The sequence below is a fragment of the Fopius arisanus genome, unplaced genomic scaffold (genome assembly GCF_000806365.1).
Source record: "Fopius arisanus strain USDA-PBARC FA_bdor unplaced genomic scaffold, ASM80636v1 scaffold00109, whole genome shotgun sequence".
In the NCBI taxonomy this organism is placed as follows: Eukaryota; Metazoa; Arthropoda; class Insecta; order Hymenoptera; family Braconidae; genus Fopius; species Fopius arisanus.
Window position 1 is genome coordinate 119,021 of NW_011887848.1, and position 20,683 is coordinate 139,703.

General features: G+C 35.2%; 5 protein-coding genes across 7 annotated transcripts in view; 4 read left to right on the plus strand and 1 right to left on the minus strand.

The window, feature by feature from the left end:
* The window catches only part of 7B2 (Secretogranin_V domain-containing protein 7B2), a 27,713-nt gene extending 23,647 nt beyond the window's left edge, over positions 1 to 4,066 (plus strand). Inside the window, exons 2-7 of the mRNA XM_011312918.1 lie at positions 1,620 to 1,790; positions 1,853 to 1,896; positions 2,290 to 2,366; positions 2,843 to 3,218; positions 3,319 to 3,506; positions 3,639 to 4,066. Of these exons, the coding sequence (XP_011311220.1) occupies positions 2,298 to 2,366; positions 2,843 to 3,218; positions 3,319 to 3,506; positions 3,639 to 3,710 (705 nt within the window). The 5' untranslated portion in view covers positions 1,620 to 1,790; positions 1,853 to 1,896; positions 2,290 to 2,297 and the 3' untranslated portion in view covers positions 3,711 to 4,066. The remainder of the gene's footprint in view (positions 1 to 1,619; positions 1,791 to 1,852; positions 1,897 to 2,289; positions 2,367 to 2,842; positions 3,219 to 3,318; positions 3,507 to 3,638) is intronic.
* Positions 4,067 to 4,600: 534 nt separating this feature from the next.
* Positions 4,601 to 12,190, minus strand: LOC105271391 (TATA-box-binding protein). Of its 2 annotated transcripts, XM_011312921.1 has the most exons (5): positions 11,595 to 12,190; positions 10,703 to 11,038; positions 10,176 to 10,410; positions 8,986 to 9,658; positions 5,826 to 5,899 (listed from the first exon to the last, which is right to left on the minus strand). In XM_011312921.1, the coding sequence occupies exons 2-4, from the start codon at positions 11,031 to 11,033 to the stop codon at positions 9,001 to 9,003; spliced, it is 1,224 nt and encodes a 407-aa protein (XP_011311223.1). In that variant the 5' UTR covers positions 11,034 to 11,038; positions 11,595 to 12,190; the 3' UTR covers positions 5,826 to 5,899; positions 8,986 to 9,000. The 2 variants fall into 2 exon arrangements, with proteins under 2 accessions (XP_011311224.1, XP_011311223.1); XM_011312922.1 differs by lacking the exons at positions 8,986 to 9,658; positions 10,176 to 10,410; positions 10,703 to 11,038; positions 11,595 to 12,190 and adding exons at positions 4,601 to 4,792; positions 4,920 to 5,362; positions 6,083 to 6,404 and having other exon boundaries at positions 5,793 to 5,899.
* LOC105271390 (RRP15-like protein) lies at positions 6,488 to 7,939 on the plus strand. Its single transcript, XM_011312919.1, has 4 exons — positions 6,488 to 6,659; positions 6,805 to 7,180; positions 7,377 to 7,587; positions 7,684 to 7,939. Exons 1-4 carry the CDS (start codon positions 6,626 to 6,628, stop codon positions 7,807 to 7,809), a joined length of 747 nt encoding a protein of 248 aa, XP_011311221.1. The 5' UTR covers positions 6,488 to 6,625; the 3' UTR covers positions 7,810 to 7,939.
* A 550-nt stretch (positions 12,191 to 12,740) lies between the features above and the next one.
* eIF2alpha (eukaryotic translation initiation factor 2 subunit alpha) lies at positions 12,741 to 14,939 on the plus strand. The gene is made up of 6 exons (XM_011312923.1): positions 12,741 to 12,901; positions 13,033 to 13,275; positions 13,458 to 13,689; positions 13,759 to 13,991; positions 14,240 to 14,355; positions 14,606 to 14,939. Exons 2-6 carry the CDS (start codon positions 13,038 to 13,040, stop codon positions 14,786 to 14,788), a joined length of 1,002 nt encoding a protein of 333 aa, XP_011311225.1. The 5' UTR covers positions 12,741 to 12,901; positions 13,033 to 13,037; the 3' UTR covers positions 14,789 to 14,939.
* Positions 14,940 to 15,148: 209 nt separating this feature from the next.
* LOC105271393 (uncharacterized) lies at positions 15,149 to 20,683 on the plus strand. 2 transcript variants are annotated; one of them, XM_011312924.1, is made up of 5 exons: positions 15,149 to 15,552; positions 16,514 to 16,662; positions 17,569 to 17,815; positions 18,065 to 19,355; positions 19,517 to 20,683. In XM_011312924.1, the coding sequence occupies exons 1-5, from the start codon at positions 15,489 to 15,491 to the stop codon at positions 19,581 to 19,583; spliced, it is 1,818 nt and encodes a 605-aa protein (XP_011311226.1). In that variant the 5' UTR covers positions 15,149 to 15,488; the 3' UTR covers positions 19,584 to 20,683. The 2 variants fall into 2 exon arrangements, with proteins under 2 accessions (XP_011311226.1, XP_011311227.1); XM_011312925.1 differs by having other exon boundaries at positions 18,074 to 19,355.

Below are 20,683 nucleotides of genomic sequence, written 5' to 3' on the forward strand. Positions count from 1 at the left end.
GTGTACAATTGCAGTTGATGTGTGGGAGCCATCTGTAGAGGGTGGTAAACTGGCTAGGCGATGAGGTGCGTTACGTATCAGGAACCGGTATTCTCCTGGCGACCTTGCCCTTTTCCCACTTTCACCACGTGATTCAGCAATTATTGTTTTATTTCTACGGGTTTTTTTTTTTTTTATAGGGGAATTACGACGTTTTATTCAGAATGTCAAGAAGAATTCACCGAGGAAGTGGGCAAGTGGTCGTTGCGAGTCCTTTCGATTTTTTTATTTTTAAGAAAATTTCACGCTTCCATTGGATTGAAAGGAAAATATTTTTTTTGGAGTGGAAATATGAGTTTTTTTTAAGAGATTTGTATTGAAAATTTCTAGGGAAATGGGGGAAATCGGGGGAAACGTGGAATTTTATTTGGTTTTTGGGATTCCCAGGTTTCGAGGGATATCTATCGATCTAGAAGACGCAACGGATTTTTCGAGAGCTAGAAAAAGGATTTTCACGAAAATTTCGCTGTCTATTATATATATTTATTTCCTTCGATTTCTCTGGATTTTCAAAATGACTATATCACATTTAATTTCCATTTCTCTCTCGATTCTGCCGATTAGCATTTTTTTCACTGAGAATCATTCAGTGAAAACCCCAATTTTATTGAGAAAAAAAAATCTAGTTCTAGTTAATCCGGGGATTTTTTTGAGGATTGGAGAATTTTACCGGGGGATTCCCGGGGTTGTGTCACTCCATGAGCCATAAAATTCTCGGAATGGTTAACACCGATACGACGAGCTGGACATCGATATAATGCCTCCGGGTGGTCGGCATCCTTGGCATTGGAAGTGCAGGACTCAACAATGCATTTCAAATCCTCTGATTTCCACCGATCAAGAAAACAAATTGACACCATCCTAATTCCCCCAAAAAACCCTATAGTCTCCCCAAAACAATTCTAATAAAAAAAAAAAAAAATAGCTCGTTTACCCATTCTTAAAAAATGAATTTGGCAGATCTTTATGGAAGAATTGATGTAAATTGTGGATAGGATGATTTTTCTTCGAGTAATTGAATTAATAGAATAATTTTAAACCTCCAACTGTACGCAATTGTTCTAAACTCGACAATTATATAAACTAATGGTATCGCTTACAATTTCCAAAGTTGAACGAGTTCTCTCGAAAACACCACGAGCCGACCTGCTTTTCGGTCGACGTAACGAGACTGAAAAGGGTCCTTTGATCTTGCGAACCCTCGGTGAATTCAATCCCACAGACCCAATAATGTGTTTTGCGTCATTCTGCCATCCAAACACGTAATTACCATCGACCAGACGAAGCACCAACAACCGGAGCAAAAATATAAATAAAAAATAAAAAGCCTATCCCCTAAAAAATTATTTTCCCAGCACTTGAGAACGAAAAAAGAAAGCATAAGCCTCACATCCCTCCTTAAAATTATAATAGTCAAGATAAAAAACAAAAGTCCAATTAAAAAAACGGAAATGACATGGGGTTGCTGGAATTTTCAGCGGCTGAACTCCTGGTGATGATGTCAATGATTTTTATGATGATGTCCTACATGTGGTTGAGTATTTTTCTCTTGAAAATAAAAAACCCACTTTTATATCAAGACTAGGCCGGTGGAATCAATACTCTAATGCAGCTGGATGTCGAGGTAGGGCGCCAGTCCTGTTCCACGTAGCAGAACTCGAGGAGATATTGAGTCTCTTCTGGATCCCAACAGGAATTATCAGCACATCATCATATCTCCCGGTCATCCGTACATTAACGAGATTTGCGTGGTAATTATCGTCGTGTTGTTGTCATGAAGTGAATTTTAAGATATTTCTGGTCTTCTGCACAGGAGTCTTCCAACATCTTCAGGATAAATTCAGGACAAATCCACAAGTCAGTATTTTCTATTAAATAATCATTTTTATGTTGGAAAATATTTTTAAATATCGAGTACTAGGAATGGCTTGATGGCATATTGATTTTTTATTTTGTTTATAATTTTCCGGGGAAAATTTCGGTAAAAAGTGAAAATCTTCATGAGTTTTCATATTTTTTCATAATTCTATGTGAAATAATTCAACAAAACATTCTGATTAATTGAATTTAAGATAAATTTTAAGAACAAATGAGATAAATAAATTAAATTAAATTAAAGTAATTGAAGAAAAATTAGACACAAAGGAAAATAATTTTTTATCATTGACTCATATATTATATTTTTTTTAATTTAATGGCGCCGATTATTATAATATAATATAATTGATTAATAATTAATTTTTCTTTCAGCCGCAGAAATGTATTTATTTATTATTCTTGCTGTTATCGCAACAGCGCAGGGCACAATTTACTCCCCAGAGATGAAGGTGAGCATTAAGGCCCGGATGGACTGTCTGGAAAAGATAATTTACTCCGAAATTTGGATTCCTAATTACTTTGGCAATTAATCGTTTTTTTCAATAATTGTTAGCTAGCGTTCTAGCGGTTGTCAACAACTAGGCCGCTAGCTAACAATTATCTGAAAAAACAATTAATTGGCGGAGTAATTAGGAATCCCAATTTTGAAGTAAATTATCTTTCCGAGATACTCCATCCGGCCCTTAAATTTATTATCACAACTAAATAATTTTCCCCAACTCCAACAATTAAAAACAATTAAAAAATGAATTATAATGATTTCAAATTTGATGTAACGAAAAATTGATCGGGTGTCATTGAATAATAATTAATAACAATTCGACTAGAATAAAGTTAATCCGATGTCCATGAGTAAATGAGGTGCAGTAAATTGAAGCAATTGTTTATAAAATAATTTTTATGTGCATAACACGTGGAATTTCAGGACCATCTGCTATCGGAGATGCTGCTCCGCGATATAATCGATCGTATGGGTAATGAACTGGTGGATGCAGCAGATTCCTACGTAGATTATCAGGATCAGTCCCGCGTAACCGATGACTACGACAAAGCTAAAGAAATACCTGGTGAAATGCCGATTGATTACGAAGGGATTGAGACACTGAATCCAAATCCGAGTATCAGGGATCAGGAGTACCTTCGTCATAGCACATTAAATTCACATCAGAGATTGAATGACAATGGGGATAATCGGCATAGAGTTCAGCTTGCCGGTCTCAAGGGAGTCAAGGATGAGAAGAACGAGAATACTCTGCCTGCTTACTGCACACCACCAAATCCATGTCCCATCGGATACACCGGTGAGCTGATAAATCCCAATGTCTTCCAGAAGTTTACATTTCTTTTTTTTTTTTTATTGTTAAGTTTTCATTTATTTCGTCAACTGAGGATTTTTTGTAGATCAAAATCACTGCATCGAGGACTTTGAGAATACAGCGGCATTCAGTCGGGATTATCAGAGCGCCCAGGACTGCATGTGTGACACTGAACACATGATCGACTGCTCCAATGATTCCGAAATTAATCGTGGATTGACAAATGATCAGATTCAAAACTCCGAATTTCAGCAGATCGTCGAGCAATTTCAGGTAATCATGATGAAATCGGTATTATCAATAATTTTCATTGTTTGTTGTATGAATTATCATCCAGGCGTACATTCCCAAAAATTTGTTGGATAAATAAAATAATTTTAAAAATTGTGTGATGATTCATTCCAGGAGGCCAATCCCTTCCTGAGAGGTGAGAAGCTGCCGATAGCAGCGAAAAAGGGAATTCACGTGATTTCATAAATCAACCCCTCGATCTTTCGATTGAAAGACAGAATTATTTATTCTTGGTGGTCTAATATCGGTGTTGTTTTAACAAATGAAAATTATGTGATGCTCTCCCAAATATTCTGGTCAAATGCTCCACCAGTCATCACTCGTCATTAACTGATAAAAAGTGTCCAATGACCTATCGGAATGCGATGGTGTCTTCTCATATATAAATCGTTATTATAAGATTCAACGGAGATTTTGAGATAACAATGAGAATATTTATCGTTTTTCACGTCAAATCATTTATTTTCCTCGATATTCCAGAGTAACTCTACGTGTTGTAGATTTAATGATGATATATAATATATTTTAAAAATGGAAAACCAAGCTGACGATTTTTTCATCCCCGTAATTAAAACTGGTAACTGATTTCATCTCGAAGAGTGTTCAGTAAGTGGTGCTCCTTGCGACCGGAGAGCATGATCCAGTCCACAATCCTTAGCCGGAGAGGCCCAAAGACCCAAAAATGATAGCCTTTTGCTTCTGGTCAGTCAATATTACCGCATTTTGTGTGCAAGCTTGAATGACCTCCAGTGCAGATACAAAAGACTCACATGCTGCAGAGAAAACTAATAATCAGGACTAGTCTAACCCTGAACCCCTTATAATATTAATAATTATAATAATTATCATTATAATTATTATAATTATTCTGATTATTACCCTGATGGAATTGTTTAATTAATTATGCCATAATATATACAGGTACAATAATAAAAATCGCCTCGTCTGGGGATTCAATAATTTGTGAAGAAAATTCCATCGACTCCCAATTTTTTTTTCATAATTCAGTGTCGAATGGACTCTTTCCAACTGCAACCTTCGGTGTTATCCGTATTTTTGGTATTCCATTGGCAAGTGTTTATGAAAAACTTATTTATTTCGTATAAATAATATTTTACAATTTATAATGAATGTAGCAAGTGATTTCGAGGGATGATTGAGAGATGGAAGAATGTACAAAATGAAATTTCGTTACTGCTTTCGAAAACTCTTGAGGATGGGGTGTATATTCGTCAGAGCGTCTCGCAATTCAGTCCTGTTTTTCGCCCCTGGAAATTAATGAAGAATAATAATTAATATTTTTCTATCCAATCTCTATAATTTCTATCGATAAATTATTAATTAAAAATTCTCTATAATTTTATTAATAGAAGAGAGAATTTTAATGATTTTTACCAGTCAGAACAACTTTCCCATTAACAAATATTAGCAGGACAACCCTGGGTGCAACCATCCTGTAGATGAGTCCTGGATAAAGCTCAGGTTCGTAAGTAGAGAATTGTCCATGCATGTGATTTAAACTCTCGAGTTTAATCGGAAACTTGAGATCGCACGTTGCCACCATATTCTGGATTTTGAAATTGAGGAATTGCACGGGAAAGCCGAGCTTCTGAATGATTCGTGCGAATTTTCTTGAGGCCAGGAATGAGTCGTCCTCACTCCTGGCCCCGGTGCACACTATTTTTCCAGAGCGAAATATCAGGGCTGTTGCACGAGGATTCCTTATCCTCATCACCAGACCAGTGAATCGACCTGGATTGTACTCGGAGTTTCTTGTTCGAGTGTTTATCTTCATCAGGTGGAGCTCACACCCTAGACTCACTGTTGACACAACATTCCTGGGGAGTATTCAGAATTTTTTTATTTTACTTTCACCTTTTCATGACGAAGTAGTACATAATTAAAGTAATAATTCAACAAAATCATTTTGCTGCGAGATGTAATCGCCGATCTTATTCCAATTATCATATTTAATAAATGAATAATCATTGCATTGATTAATTACAGAAATAAATAAATGACGAATAAAAGAATTAATGAATTTCAATTTTTCATGTAGAAGTTTTTTTTTTGTAAAAGCAGTATAAAATGGATAAGTGAGTAATGAGGTGCAAATTCAGTGTAGATAGCGGAGAAGTTGAAATCTAGAAGAAAATTAAATAATTGGAGATTTTCATAGTGAAATTTTCAGGAAAATGAACAATTTTGTTTATCCAGCAAAATGTGAGGGGAAAGGTGAAAAAAATGGAGAGAACTTAGATGACGTACTGTAAAATAGGTTCAATATTTTCATTCTTTGGAGGTGGTGGTGCCATTGGGCTCATGGTAGCCTGCGGATTACTCACTTGCGAGGTACTTGGTCTGGGTACATTAGTCTGAAAATCATGAAGACATGAGAAAAAGTTTTCATGGCAAAAAAATTGATAACTCAGAGTAAAAACTATATATTTTATAACATCAACCTGTCGCATGGTTTCGCAACAATTTCAAAAGAATAAAAAATGAAAAGAGAGAACAATTGATTAACCTCTAAACACGTGTAATATCGAAGGACTTACAGAAAGTGGTGGAGCCATGGCATGATCATCGCTGGTATTTTTTGCAGGACTATTCAATATTCTTTTCAATTCATTATCATTTCTCACAATCGACGCCATGTTGTCAATTTAACAAATTTCTTTTACAGTTTTCGTCTGTTTAATATCTCAATGAATTTAACCAGAGACTGAGCTAAATCCTCTTTGACTGACACTTGACTTAATTAAATAAATAATTACAATAATTGATATTGTTTGCGACTTATTTCCAAGTGAAAGTTAATGGAACATTCCGACTGACAGGTGCAGTCATGGCTTTTATGAATTGTTTAAACAATTATATATTGTTAAGGATTGCCAATGGAATGGATGGCGCTGTGATCGATCGGTTGCATGACAACTCTGGATTATGTTTTTAGTTGAGGCTTTTATGTACCTGAAGTTTATTTAGACCACATTGTGTGTGAATTTTAAGAACAAACGATTCATTCAATTGTTGTTGATAAACTGCAGTGATTTTCATTCGGAAATTGACACGTGTCAATCAATATCACGGGAGAAATAATGATAAACGATCAATCATCGACGAGGATGAGAAGTAAGAAAAATATAGTGAAAACAAATAATTGTAGGTTAACGAGAACAATTGTTTTTGTTAACAGAAATTTGAAAAACGTGCAATAAAAAAGGTGTGAGGCACTCAGACACTTGTATAGACCTTTAATCTATCTGTTTGAATTTAGAAAACTCACTGGAGGATGAGGATTCAGATAATCCTGAAATGGAACAAGAATCGAAATTTATGAGGAACGAAGGATGGGCGGATGCCATGCAGAATATTTTAAAAACAAATAAACCAAAGAAGAAAACGACACTCGTATTATCGAGGGCTAAGAAAATATCTGAAGTCAAACCTAAAATTGAACAGAGTCCTTTCGAAATTGAAAGTAAAGATGGAGAAATCAAGGCTGAAATCGATGAGAAAGCAGACAAAAAAAATTTTGCAATGGATAAACCAGAAAAACGACGAAAAGAAGAAAAAATGAAACATTCAATACGAATTCGACCGTCTCCTCTTACTAGACCTAGAGAAAAAATTCTGCAAAAAATAGCGACACAGTAAATATTCGCGTTTTTAATTAGATATCTAATTATATAATCCACGTGAGAATTTTTCTCGTATATTGATCAATCTTGTTTATAGTACCTGTTGTTTATCTATTCCTGTTTCCAGCGTGGAGATTTAACAGTCAAATACCCTATTGGTTTGGTTCTGAAATTATGAGGAGATCATTGTTATTAATATTGTTTTTAGAGGTGTTGTCCAACTATTTAATGCAGTGAGAGAACAGCAGCGAGAAATAGAGAAAAAATTGGTAGAAGTTGGGCCACTCGAAGGAAAGAGAGAAAAAGTTCTCAAAAGTATCGATAAACGCGCCTTTCTGGATGTTCTTATGGGAGGAACGAAGAGTGTAATAGTCGATCAACAAGACACCTCGCAAAGAAAAGATGATTCATCAGAAAACGTAAATTTAAAATCTTGATTAGATCAGATTATTCACTATGAATTTTCATTTGCTCCACTACTTTGTGTGGAAATAATAACTTTAATATTTATTTAGGATAATAAAGTCTGGAGTGTTCTTCGGGATGATTTTATAATGGGAGCGAAGCTGAAGGACTGGGATAAGAAAACGCCAGAGGAAACAGACGAATCCTCAGACGCCGAAGAATTAAACAGTGATTAGAACACAAAAAATTGCATTTGAAATAATATGCAATTGGAAATTTTTTAACAATTGAAATTTTGATCCGAAAGTCATTTATAAAATAAAAACGGCAATTCTCTCAATGAATACACAGTAATTTGAAAAAGAATATTTATTTTTCCCGTTTTAATATTTTGTGATGCTTTCAAAAAATGAAAACAGTATTATTAGTTTTCTGAAAGTTACGAACTTTTTACCATTATATCACTATTCGATTTTCCTAATCTAATTCCGAATAACATTAATTCATTAATAACTAATTTTGCAAAATATCCTCAAAATACAAAAATGCTTCAATTTTATCTGTTGTGCATTGAAACCATTATAAATAGAAATACTTATTAAAAAAAAGAACAGTTTAACCGAACTTAAAAGCGCAGCGTCCGGTTGGTCCCCGCTCCGCAGTTTGTTCGATGCTCTGATACGCATGTTCTACTTTAATATCCCATCGACCATTAATTATTTATTGCGACATCGCAAAGATATTTATGAATTAAATCCACAGACGCTGAAAATCAATTAAACTATAAATTAATTGACGAATGAATTGAGTTACCCGATGTTTTTCGCCATTTTGAAGCTGAGAAAGGTGCCCGACAAAATGGCGGACACGGGGCAACTCCTCATGTCTTCCCAAATCGTTTGTGATTCTTGTCTATTCCCGTTTTATTCAAATTTCGACGAGATGAGCTTCGATTTTCAAAGAATCGAATCGAGTAAAAGGAATTCTTGTCAAACATGAATAGTCGTCAAGAAAAACGTGAACTACTCACATTTTCTGGGATCCTGTTCTAGAGTAGAACATGCGTAATTACCTCCAATAATTTTGGACGTATGCGTGAAAGAGGCTAGCGGTGGGGAATACTGCATTACCGGAAATAATTCCGTATTATTTATCGCGTTATAACTTATCACAGTATAACTCAAAGAGGATTGATTAAAATAGAGGCTCAGTTTTGGGGGTTTGAGTGACCCCACCGCCGATAACTACTCATTTTTCAAGTGTCTTAATTGCTGACCGACCCAGGGCGAGTTGATTCCCTCAACAAAAAAAGATCAGAAGACGTCCCCCTATTTAATTCTAAATTCTTTCCCCCGGAAGATATTTACACCCAAACAAATCCCTCCGAATAATATTTCCAAACTTCCTCTCACCCAAACTCTCCAGAATTACACTCTACTCTCCCTGATATCAGCTAGAGCTTCAAAATCATTATCATCCTCTTCATGATGAATTCTGTGATCAATTTCGTCTGGCCTCATAGCCTGCCTCGAAGTTCTTCCATCGAGATCAACTCTACGTCTATCCGCACTGACGATTTCTCCACCGATTTCTCCATTTCTCATTGTGACATTCGGAAAGCTCAAATTTCTATTGTCCATAAGATTCGATTCAATTGCATCTCCTATATTATCATGAACACCTATAATATCAATATTTTCCTCTGATGGTCTGCCTTCCAATGAATTCTGTAGAATGTTCAAAGCGTTAACATTACTATGAAGAATAATTTCTTGGTTAGAAATATTTCTCCTGGAGTCTGAGAGCGCAATATTCCCTTGATTGATTGCATAAACACTCCCTAACTCGTTGGTGATGTAAAAATTATCCACGGGATTTATGATTACTGATGAGTTCCTCGAGATATTGCTGCGCGGAAAACTTCGGCTTGAAAATGATGTCACTGTTGCGTAAGGGTGATAGGCCATGTTGCTCATTGGATTGTTTATGATATGTGGACATCCGTCTAGACTGTGCATCTCTATGTCCTCTTTGTTGTTGGTGCAACTGTCCTGAAGTTCAATTTCGTAAGGAAGATTTGCAAATCTAGAATAACAAAATTGTTTTCATTTTTTTTGTGGAGTAATTATTCATTTTCACTTCATACCTCTCACTTCCACAATAGATCCAGTATTTTCATTCATTCTTTATTATTTTGAGATTATTTTCTCATTTTATCTTGTTATTTTATTATTTCAGGATTTTATTATCTCATTTTATCATTTCTTGAGATTTCAGAAGAGCAAGACGTGTAAAGGCAGAGAGTTCAGTCATTTTAAGGCTCGGGTGGATTATCTAGAAATAGATAATTTACTCCGAAATTCGGATTCCTAATTACTTTGGCAATTAATCGTTTTTTTCAATAATTGTTAGCCGCTAGTTAACAATTATCAGAAAAAACGGTTAATTGACGGAGTAATTAGAAGTCCCAATCTTGGAGTAAATTATCTTTTCCAGACAGTCCATCCGGGCCTTAAAGAGATGTAACGAGATTTAAAATCTAGATTAATGGCGTGTATTTTAATCAACGAGTAATTAAATTTTTGATTAATCTTGAATTTACCTGTGCAGTAAAATATCTGAATACGACGGTGGCATTTCCCTGCCATCTTTTCCATAAATACTCTCATATGTAGGGGGAGGAAAACATCCTACTGATCCCATACTGTCTTTACTCGGAGTTTCAGCATCCATTTCGAGAATACTTCCCTGACTGCTTTGAAGCTGATGCCTGTCAACGCAGCGTGGATTTCTCTGGGCTCGAATCACATTCTCTCCCAATTCCACAAGATCCAGTCCTATATTTTCCCAAAAAAAATCACTTTAGATACCACTGACAGAATGATTCATCATTTTTCATTGTACATTCTTAATTAAAATTTGCAACAAACTTGATGAGTTAAATCAAAAAGATCCTCGGATCAATCATCTCACAAAATCTTCAACTCATCTCACTAAAGTTTAATTTCCTAATTAATTAGGTGCATAATCGAATCAATTGAATTTTAAATCATTTTTGATAATTAAGAAAACAGCACAGGTAAAAATCATTAATTTTTTAAAATTTCACATTGAATTGAAATATTTAACCTGTGGAATCTCCTTGGAACTGTGTGAATATCGTCCCATCAACGACCAGCATTCTTCCATGTGGTAGAAGAATAATAGTAGGAGTGGCAACCATTGTCTGCTCACTGTTCTCCAATCGTGAGTCACATTCTGGATCCTCTAATCGACAACAACAGTGTCTTCTGCATAATGATCTGCAGAAGGGTGCACCCCAGCAGCAGTAGATAAATATAATACATAGGACAGCCAGCATGACCAATAATGCGACAATTCCCTGACCCTGCTGACCACTTGCCAGACTCGATCCACCAGCAACACCAACACCAAAACCACTAATGGTACCACTATCCATCTCACCTATAAATATTCTTAAATTAAGGCTCGGGTGGATTATCTAGAAAAAATCATTTACTCCGAAATTCGGATTCCTAATTACTTTGGCAATTAATAGTTTTTTTCAATAATTGTTAGCTAGCGTTCTAGCGGTTGTCAACAACTAGACCGCTAGCTAACAATTATCAGAAAAAATTATTAACTGACGGAGTAATTAGAAGTCCCAATTGTGGAGTAAATTATCTTTTCCAGGCAGTCCATCCGGGCCTTAAAAGAGTGAGTCATTTAATATTCACTTATCATTCATTATTATGACTAAATGAATAAAATAATAATAACTGAAGACGCCCCTGCGCTTGTTATTGTCGATATTTTCTCATTATTCGAGTTTTTACAAATTTTTCAAAAACTATTGCTTTCAACGTTCTGAGATTTTATATAAAAAATCAAATACATAAGATTATAATTTTTTTACTGTTTTAATGCTGTTTTGGCGTTATTATAGGGGTATGAAGAGAGTATGAATGTTATGTCAATTGATAATTATTTTTTCATGAGGAAATACATTTCACCTACTTACGTTGATAGTCTTAACTCTAAATTGATGGCACACATGCGATCGATTCAATTGCACTCTTTCGTGTTGTCCCAGGTACCGTAAAAATATTAGCGTTCATATTGAATATTGAATATTGAATTTCGTAATTCTAGTTCTTCAATAAAAATTTTCAATAAAAATCTTCACAATCCATCGAGCGAATGAAAAACTCCTCTAAAAATCGAGACATAAATAACATAATGAATGAATAGAAAATCCAAGGTCACTGCAGTTAGTAAAATCCTCCCCCGAATTAATTCCACCAGAATTAATTATCCATGACTCATTCCACGGTAATTACTGCATTTTTCGTAATTCACATAAAATCTTCTGTTTTTTCCAACTAAATTCCACTTCCCTTCAAATGATTCGATTTTTTACGATCAATAATTCATTGCACTTGTTCTCTTTTTTTTTAATTCACTCGGTTTTGAGGTAAATAAAAATATTTATGATTAGAAAATGGAATTAGCGAGAGTAGAAGCGGTAGATTCAAGTAGGCAAATAGATAAGATGTAATCGTGATGGATAAGACACGTCGACAGCCATCTCCATTTTTTTTTTTCAGGGTTTTGCCATGTTGGGGTAGGTGCGCAAACGGGGTGTGTTTCTCCACTATTGGCGCATGTGATAATTTATTTTTACTGCACCCCTCAACATATTCAATTACAATTCCCTGAAATGAACTTAAAACGAATCATTGAGGACAGTGCGAGTCGCCATTTTTACGGCTCGATCTTTCCCCCACTTTCTCCTTTTCACCAAAAAGCCTACCCCATTCATTTATTTATATATAATTGATGAAAATTATTTTATTGTAAACAATTTTATGTATAAAACTATATAGACATTTTATAAAGTAATAATCATTACAATTATTACTACAGGTCTAAAACATGAATTAATATAATTTTTTTTTTAACTTCATTCAATTTTTCATATTTTTTATTAAAAAGTTAATTTTATTAACTGAACTCAATGGATTGGTTTACAGTTTCATTATTCTTTTGAAAAATCGGTGGATTGTTCCTGAGTTCTCTCATGTCGATACCAGTATTTCCTATTTTATTCACAAGAAAAATAAATTCAGACGCCACCACAGGAACATCTGCTCTTAAATATTTTCCAGTGACTCTTGCAAATCGCCTCTGTGATCGCTCATCAGCAAGTTCCAGTCAAGTTTCCACATGGATTGTTAACATATTTACTGAAAATCAGCCGCAACGACATTTTAATATTATCATTTAATAGACTATTAAATCTAATATAACAATTGACTCGGAAATCAGGTAATTATTGACATCATCATTGTAATATTCTGATTGTGACTTGATTTATGAACTAACCTAGAAATTGATAGGGGTGTGCGGCGTCTGGATCAGAGAATAATGTTGAATTAAATTATTATTTAATGTTGCAGATAAAATGGTACTGTCCTGTCGATTTTATAAGGAAAAATATCCCGAGGTCGAGGATGTTGTTATGGTTAATGTGCGAAGCATTGCCGAGATGGGGGCGTATGTACATCTGTTGGAGTATAATAATATTGAAGGGATGATTCTACTTTCTGAGCTGTCCAGGCGACGTATTAGGTCTATTAACAAGCTCATTAGGGTAGGGAAAACTGAACCCGTTGTCGTTATTCGTGTTGATAAGGAGAAAGGTAAATGATGCAATTTCTACTATTTCTACTATTTCTACTATTTCTGATTTTTTTGGATTGTAAATATCTTGGTTAATCGATCGTGGATTCACATTGATGCAGCCAAATTTACTTATGGATCTCATTATTTTTGCTCGGCATTTTTTTTCAAATTGACATTTTGTATAATTACATTATATTAGGGTACATTGACTTGAGTAAACGTCGAGTGTCTCCGGAAGACGTTGAGAAGTGCACAGAGAGATACGCAAAAGCTAAAGCAGTGAATTCAATACTGAGACATGTGGCTGAACTATTACATTATGACAACGATGAGCAGCTGGAGGAGCTGTATCAGAAGACCGCGTGGCATTTCGAGGAGAAGTATAAAAAGCAGAAGGCGTCGGCTTACGATTTTTTCAAACAATCAGTATTGTAAGTCTAATATTAAAGCGTGGAGTAATCGTAATTTTTTTTTATTCAAATAAAAATTCAATATTGCAGGGATCCATCTATTTTGGCGGAATGTGGTCTGGATGATCACACCAAGGAAGTATTGCTGAGCAATATTAAGAGGAAATTAACGTCCCAAGCAGTGAAGATTCGTGCTGACGTGGAAGTTGCATGCTACGGTTACGAGGGCATTGACGCTGTCAAGGGTGCCCTCAAGGCTGGACTCGCTCTGTCCACTGAAGAACTGCCTATTAAAATTAATCTGATCGCACCACCTCTCTACGGTAATTATCCTCGAATCGATATCCCTCCAATGGGATTTAATTATTTATCCACATGTCTCTATCGTCTCAGGAATTGGTAATTTTTGTCGAAAATGTCAATGATTTATTTTATAGTCGCATTCCTTTAAAAAGTCTTTTTATTTAATTGATTAGAAACAGATATATTATTAGATGGAGGAGTTCTCGTACTATTGCTTCGATTTTTCGCTTATATTATGGATTGTGAATATTTTGTTCTGGGTTTTCAGTCATGACAACATCAACACCAGAGAAAACAGACGGTTTGAGGGCACTGAATGACGCTATTGTCGCGATAAAAGCAAAAATAGTTGAATTGGGTGGTGTGTTCAATATTCAAATGGCTGTAAGTATTCATTAATGTTTTTTTTATCTCGTGAACAAACAGAGCTGAAAGCATGAACATTTACATTCAATGAAATTATTATTTATCGTCGAATCGAGCCCATCAAAACCCATTACGCCATAATTTGGCATGAATTCAATCAAACTAAATGAATTAAGCAATAATTCAATCATTTAAATCGATTGTTTTTTTTTTACGTAGTGGGAGAAATATTGCAATTTTGGTTTGACTGGTATTTTTTCTTCTTCAGCCTAAAGTTGTAACAGCAACCGACGAAGCCGAGCTGGCGAGACAAATGGAACGAGCTGAAATGGAAAATGCCGAAGTAGCTGGTGACGACGATGAAGAGGAAGTCGAGGGAATGGGGGAGTTCAGCGGTGGTGAGGGCGAAGAGGAGGACAACAAAGGCCAGGAATCTCAGGGAGAAGACTAAGCCCCAGTTGAGCACATTTTTTTACTCTGGTGTAAACGTTCATACAGATAAATCATTTAAAGGTGCACTTTTATCTGTATAAGTTGTGGAAAATATCTGATATGCGTTATCCTCCGAAAATTTTGAAAATAAATTGTGTAATAATTTTCAATTCAAATATCCATTATTCATTTCCGAGATTTTAATGAATATTCTTAAGTAATTGATTTACGTCGGATAAATTAAAAATATTATTTGCCGATGTTTGGTACACGAATTTTTCACCATGAAAAAAAAATCCCATGAGGTGGCGCATCTCCACAAGTTCTCAGCTGATACACGAGCAATCCACTTGCTCAGTTTACAAATCGATCACTCCTGCACGTCCCCCTGTGCTCATTCAACAGAGAATTGTCTAGGTTGGCCTACAGTTTACCTATCACAGTAATAAACTCACTTAAGGATCAGTGTATCCCCCCTGGAGTGTTATTAATTAAACGATTGATTCGAGTAACAAAAAAAGCCCCAGATCTTTGGATGTATGTGGACATAAGTAATCAGGAGCATGCGACAGTGGATTCCAAAATGACTGAATGGTCATCTAGTTTGGATTAATAGTGACAGGTCATTGGATATATATTTTAAACAATCACGATATTTGTGTGAAGTAGTGAGAACGACAACGAAAGACGAGGGGATATGATGAGGTAACGAACCGAGAATGAGATATAGAAGTGGTGACCTCCTCAGCTATGCAGTCTTTACGCTCACTTTGCATCTCAATGGTTAGTTTAATTACTGTTTTTAATATAAAAATTTATTCGACTGTTGTCACTGAATAATTAACGTTTTTTTTGTTATTATGCAAATTTTAATGTGAAAATTCTTGATATTTATTCGGCTCATTCATCCCAATTTTTTATATATCGAAAGTAGGGCGCATTAAGTTCTCTCATGCACACTCCCACTATCTCTTTCACTAACTCTCTTTCATCTCATATCGTTTATAAATATTATTTGTCAATTGTCCACTTGTTTATATTTGAAAAATTCCGCTCCTGGAAACGAATCATCTCGAGATCATTCTCACTGCAATTTAATTGTGAACATCCTTTTGCTCTAGAGAATTATTATTTTTATGTTATTGTATGGATGTCACTCATTATTGCTCGTTTTATTTTAATTTGATTTTAATTTCTGATGAACTAGCAAGAGATCTGAAGATAGAATTAAAATTCACTCAACTCTTCTTGTCGATAATTGATCTAGTTGATCTCTGTTTATTAGACACGAATGACTATTTCACGTAAAAACGCCTGACGAGCTAGCATTGCCTTGAAACAGCGGAATAAAATACTGGAGAATAAAAAAAGATTTTAATAAGAGTTTACAAGAATTTCACTCGAATTCTGATGGACCTTTCAAATAATTCAAATATTAGAGAAAGAATATTTTCCATCAATTTTTCGTTATTCATCGGAGATGATGAAATGCATTTGTATTCCTATATCATTAATTTATTTGATTATTTAAAAATCATGCTTCAATTTTCTAGATTTAATAAAAGATGTCGAAACGTCGACAGGATTAACAAATTGTCAATTTTTTATTTTATTTATCAATGAATGGAGTAAATTGCTGTGAACGGCAATTTTATTTTTATTTTTTTATTTATTTTATTTGTTTATTTCAACGGCAATATTTTACTCGGAATATCAATATGATATTTAATATTCAATCATAAAGGTCAAGTCAATGGTGGCGGTGTGTGCAAAGACTCGCAAGGACGGACTTACGAAACTGGCCACTTGTTCATACCTGAGCCATGCACTGTATGCATTTGCGACAATGGAAATCCAAAGTGGTGCAAGGAAGTCATATGCACGCTACCACAGGTGAGAGAATATCCTAATTATTTAACCCTCAAGATTTCCAAAAAATTTAATGACAAAATCGTACAATTTTTCAATTTTTCCCTTCCACAAGTTTCATGATTTTTAAACGATTTTTCAATACTCCATCCGCACTGAAACTAATAAATATGATTAATTATCTATAATATAATAATAATAATAAATAATTTTTCCTGTTGTAGTACCACGTATTAGATCATACGACTGTAATTCTTATTTATTTACAAACAATTCATATTCATACGCGAATTGAATTCGACTGATCGAATCGCATGATAAGACCGCAGTGGATTCTGAAACAAAAATATTTTATCGGTATTTTTATCTCCAGGATTTTGGAAATAACACTCTGGATATCCACGAATAACTGATGTTTAACCGTTTGTTAACTGGGGAATGTAGGACATTGTTATTTCAAATTTTGGATTTCGGGAGTGATCGATAAAATATGGAGACACGCGGTGCGATTAAATAAAATAACGATTTTAATTGCACATCTTGGAGCAATCTCACTGGATATCTGTGCATGATGGAACGTCCCCTGTCTGTAACTAATTTCTATATATTGAGTATCGTAAAAACGCGACGATTAATCGGAAAACTGTCCATAGTTACACTATATAAGTCGCCCATGAGCTTTTGAAATGTGTATTATTTGGATCAATAATAGAGAAGATATGTTCATACCAATGGATTGATATTCACATTCTTGTTAGCGCCAAATTATTAAACTTAAATCCAAATTCTAATCAGTAATTAAAATGAGTATTACATTAATCACTCTACTAGCCACTTTAGTCCCAATTTATTTCTCGCCTCCTCTTTCTTATATATTTATATATATGTATCAAAAGATTGTAATAAAATGTTTTAAAAATCAATTTTTAGAAACCCATGTCGAAGCAAGACTGCAAATCATTTCGGATGGACGGCACTCCCTGCTGCGAATTTATCTGCCTGGATAACACACTGTCTTCAGTGACAAATGACAAAACTGATGGGATAGATGGAGGGAACGATGCGACTGCCAGTTACGATCTTGGATTGAGGCTCGTCGCAAGCTGCTTCACAGCCATTCTATCTCTCAGTCTTCTGTTTTTCCTTATACATAGACTTAGGCAACGGAAAATTCGAGGTGAGCTTGAATTTTTAATTTTCACTTTTTACTTTCTATCTCCAACTGAGAGACTATTAAATTTGTCCAGTAATTTTTTTAATTCTTTTGGAAAAGTACAAACATTTTTTAAAAATCTGAGTCCATGCCTGAATAACTTGCACAAACAATATAAACAATATAATTTATTTATAAATGAAAGTGAAACGAGTTGCTCTAATCTTCCTAATCTTCAGAGAATTTCAAAATGACTGTCTATCAATTAATCAGTTTGCGTAGCAGGAAGACAAAGTCGTCAGTTGGGTGACGAGACCCGTTCATTGGGCACAATGAGTTACCTAGAGCGTGGAGGACTGCCACATGGTATGCAAATGGACGATCTGGCCTGTGGAGGTGGCTATCCCCTGTGGAAACCACCCGGAAATTACTTTCCACGTGGTGAAGCACCACCACCTTACGAGGAAGCAGTAGCTGCAGCAAGAGCTGAACAAGCGCTCTTATCAATAAGTCCACACGCACTATCACCTCTAAATCTACCCAGCACATACTTAACAACACACAACAGTCAATCGACATTATTAACGGGGAATGCCAATTTACCGGGAAATTCACCAACTCCATCGAATCACGGGGCAAGTCCCTCGTCGTCTGTGTCAGGAAGTCGTCCCCTCAGTGCAGTGAACCCGCACTGTCATCAGCAGGGAAAGAGTGAGAGTGTGTCCCCCGGGTTTTACAATAACTCCTCGACAACAAGTTTCAGCATGGGTAACAGCACCTACGAGAATTTACCAACTCCAATTACACTGACGAACATGAATAATATGACAGAAATAGGCTCGACAAACAACGTACAGACACAATCATCATCAATGAATCACCAGAACACCTCCAAGACTTATCACACAACTCTGCCACGTCAGGGATCAGCATTCACTATCTCAGCAACTCTACCAAGCTCCAGTGTTTCCACACATCGGACTATTCCGAGAACACTAGCCACGAGTAGTAATTTAAGGCTGAGACGTGACTTTTTGGCGAATAAACCAGTTGTTCCACTGTTTGGTGAAGTTCTCATTGACGTACCTTCTGGAAGACAACCGAGATCTGCCCCTCCCACAATACCAAGCACAGACAGTGCAACCCAGGCTGATTTCTACGCTGATTCCTTCAGGGAGAGCACAAAAATTCATTCGAATGAGTCTCAAACTGATGCTACATCTTTTGGAGGGATCACTGGTGGTCATTGTGATAAAAAATTACCACCTTTATTGGCTTCTAATGAAGCTAATCAGGATGGCAGCTTTGAGTCTTTTACGTGCAACTGCAGTATGCAGGCTATACCAACTATCCATGATGACACTGATGACTACAGAAGTGAGTGTGAAAATTGCAAAAGTACCACTGGGTCGAGGTACTATTTGGATAATGAGAATGAACTTGTTACTTCACCTCATGAGACTATGACACTCCATAGAAGACCTGAGGAGACTGCCGCTAATGTTACTCCACAGTATTACAGGACCTCACTGACACTGCCAACTAATACACGACAACGTATAAGGTAAATTACAAGATATTATCATAATAATTAGTGAATAGTTCTATCGAATTCCTTGGATCAATTGAATTAACCATTTAATAACAACTATTGAGTCATTTCGTCTTGAAGTTTTTTGTCGATAAATAATTGCAATAATTTTTTATTTTTATTATTCTTTGCAGAACCACTGGGAGTCGAGGTAATTGGATCATGCCAGAAAATTCATCGGAATCTTCCGACGACGATTAAATCCTCAATAAATCTTCCCCACCTTCCACGGATTTTATAAAACTTCCGAAACTATTAACAATAATGAAATTCTATAGATATCCTATAGAGAGCTATTCAATGGGAAGACTTCCAATTATTGTTGGATTTTCGTGGCAAAAGTTGCTTTATCTGTATTAAATCATCACGAATTTTATTACTATGATATCATAAGTAAGTGCCAAATTTAAATAATTTGAGTTGAACAGTTGTGAGTTAAAAAATCTTCATGACTCTTCAGCGTCTGGTTCTGCCCGTTCTTATTTCATGATAATGATAATTGAATGCGGAGTCAAATGGAAAAAGACGAGTACTCGATAATTCGGTGAGTGTATGTTGGGAATATTTCGCCTAAAAAATCATTCCAAGAATATGATCATGGGAGATCCCCATTACAAGATTTTTTTTTTCAATTGAGTATTGAAGGCTGAAATTGAAATGGCAATTATTTTTTTAATGTTCTTTCTCAAAATTTTGAGACTTTCACAGGATGAAATCATTTGAAGTTTTGAATTCTCGCCTTTTATCATTTCACTGGTCAATTATCGAGTGATTTATCGTCGTGTAGACGGATTTAATGGAGTAAACAACAATCCCCATCTTGGGAGTCTATATAGAACCTATGGTACCTGATTCAACTTACACATCCCTTTTGGTGGAATTGTTGATAGTGTTCTCTTTATCATTCCGTATGTGATGCATACGATTCGAAAAGACCCATCAAATAATATACACAACGCCAAAGTATGAAAAATTTTCTCGAAACATTCATCATCATGTTTGATTAAAAAAAACGATAAACCTGTGAAAAATCAATTTCAACATTATCCTCAAGTTTTTGTTATCTGCCATTTTTAGTAGAGATAATCGAATAATGAACTCCAATTTATTTCTTTCTACTTTCAAGAATTAAATGTCTCTAGTCACTGATGTTTGGTTTCGGTACGGAATAACTGCGCACAATAAACAGTCAAAATGAATATATCAGTAAACCCAATCGGAGAATAGAAAAAGGGGTTTTATTCTTCTTGTTCTGTCATTGATCGAAGCTATGGAAATACCACTATGATAAAATAAAAAAA

What these genes read in the sequence shown, in the direction of transcription:
- LOC105271393 (XM_011312924.1), top strand. Translation starts at nt 15,489, where the DNA reads ATGAGATATAGAAGTGGTGACCTCCTCAGCTATGCAGTCTTTACGCTC. An exon ending in TCATATGCACGCTACCACAG is followed by an intron (nt 16,663 to 17,568) that starts GTGAGAGAATAT and finishes ATCAATTTTTAG; the next exon opens with AAACCCATGTCGAAGCAAGA. An exon ending in TAGGCAACGGAAAATTCGAG is followed by an intron (nt 17,816 to 18,064) that starts GTGAGCTTGAAT and finishes TCAATTAATCAG; the next exon opens with TTTGCGTAGCAGGAAGACAA.
- eIF2alpha (XM_011312923.1), top strand. Translation starts at nt 13,038, where the DNA reads ATGGTACTGTCCTGTCGATTTTATAAGGAAAAATATCCCGAGGTCGAG. An exon ending in TTTTTCAAACAATCAGTATT is followed by an intron (nt 13,690 to 13,758) that starts GTAAGTCTAATA and finishes TCAATATTGCAG; the next exon opens with GGATCCATCTATTTTGGCGG. An exon ending in TGTTCAATATTCAAATGGCT is followed by an intron (nt 14,356 to 14,605) that starts GTAAGTATTCAT and finishes TTTCTTCTTCAG; the next exon opens with CCTAAAGTTGTAACAGCAAC.
- LOC105271390 (XM_011312919.1), top strand. Translation starts at nt 6,626, where the DNA reads ATGATAAACGATCAATCATCGACGAGGATGAGAA. An exon ending in ATCATCGACGAGGATGAGAA is followed by an intron (nt 6,660 to 6,804) that starts GTAAGAAAAATA and finishes GTTTGAATTTAG; the next exon opens with AAAACTCACTGGAGGATGAG. An exon ending in CTGCAAAAAATAGCGACACA is followed by an intron (nt 7,181 to 7,376) that starts GTAAATATTCGC and finishes TATTGTTTTTAG; the next exon opens with AGGTGTTGTCCAACTATTTA.
- LOC105271391 (XM_011312921.1), bottom strand. Translation starts at nt 11,033, where the DNA reads ATGGATAGTGGTACCATTAGTGGTTTTGGTGTTGGTGTTGCTGGTGGA. An exon ending in GTTCCAAGGAGATTCCACAG is followed by an intron (nt 10,411 to 10,702) that starts GTTAAATATTTC and finishes GGGAAAATATAG; the next exon opens with GACTGGATCTTGTGGAATTG. An exon ending in TCAGATATTTTACTGCACAG is followed by an intron (nt 9,659 to 10,175) that starts GTAAATTCAAGA and finishes TTGTTATTCTAG; the next exon opens with ATTTGCAAATCTTCCTTACG.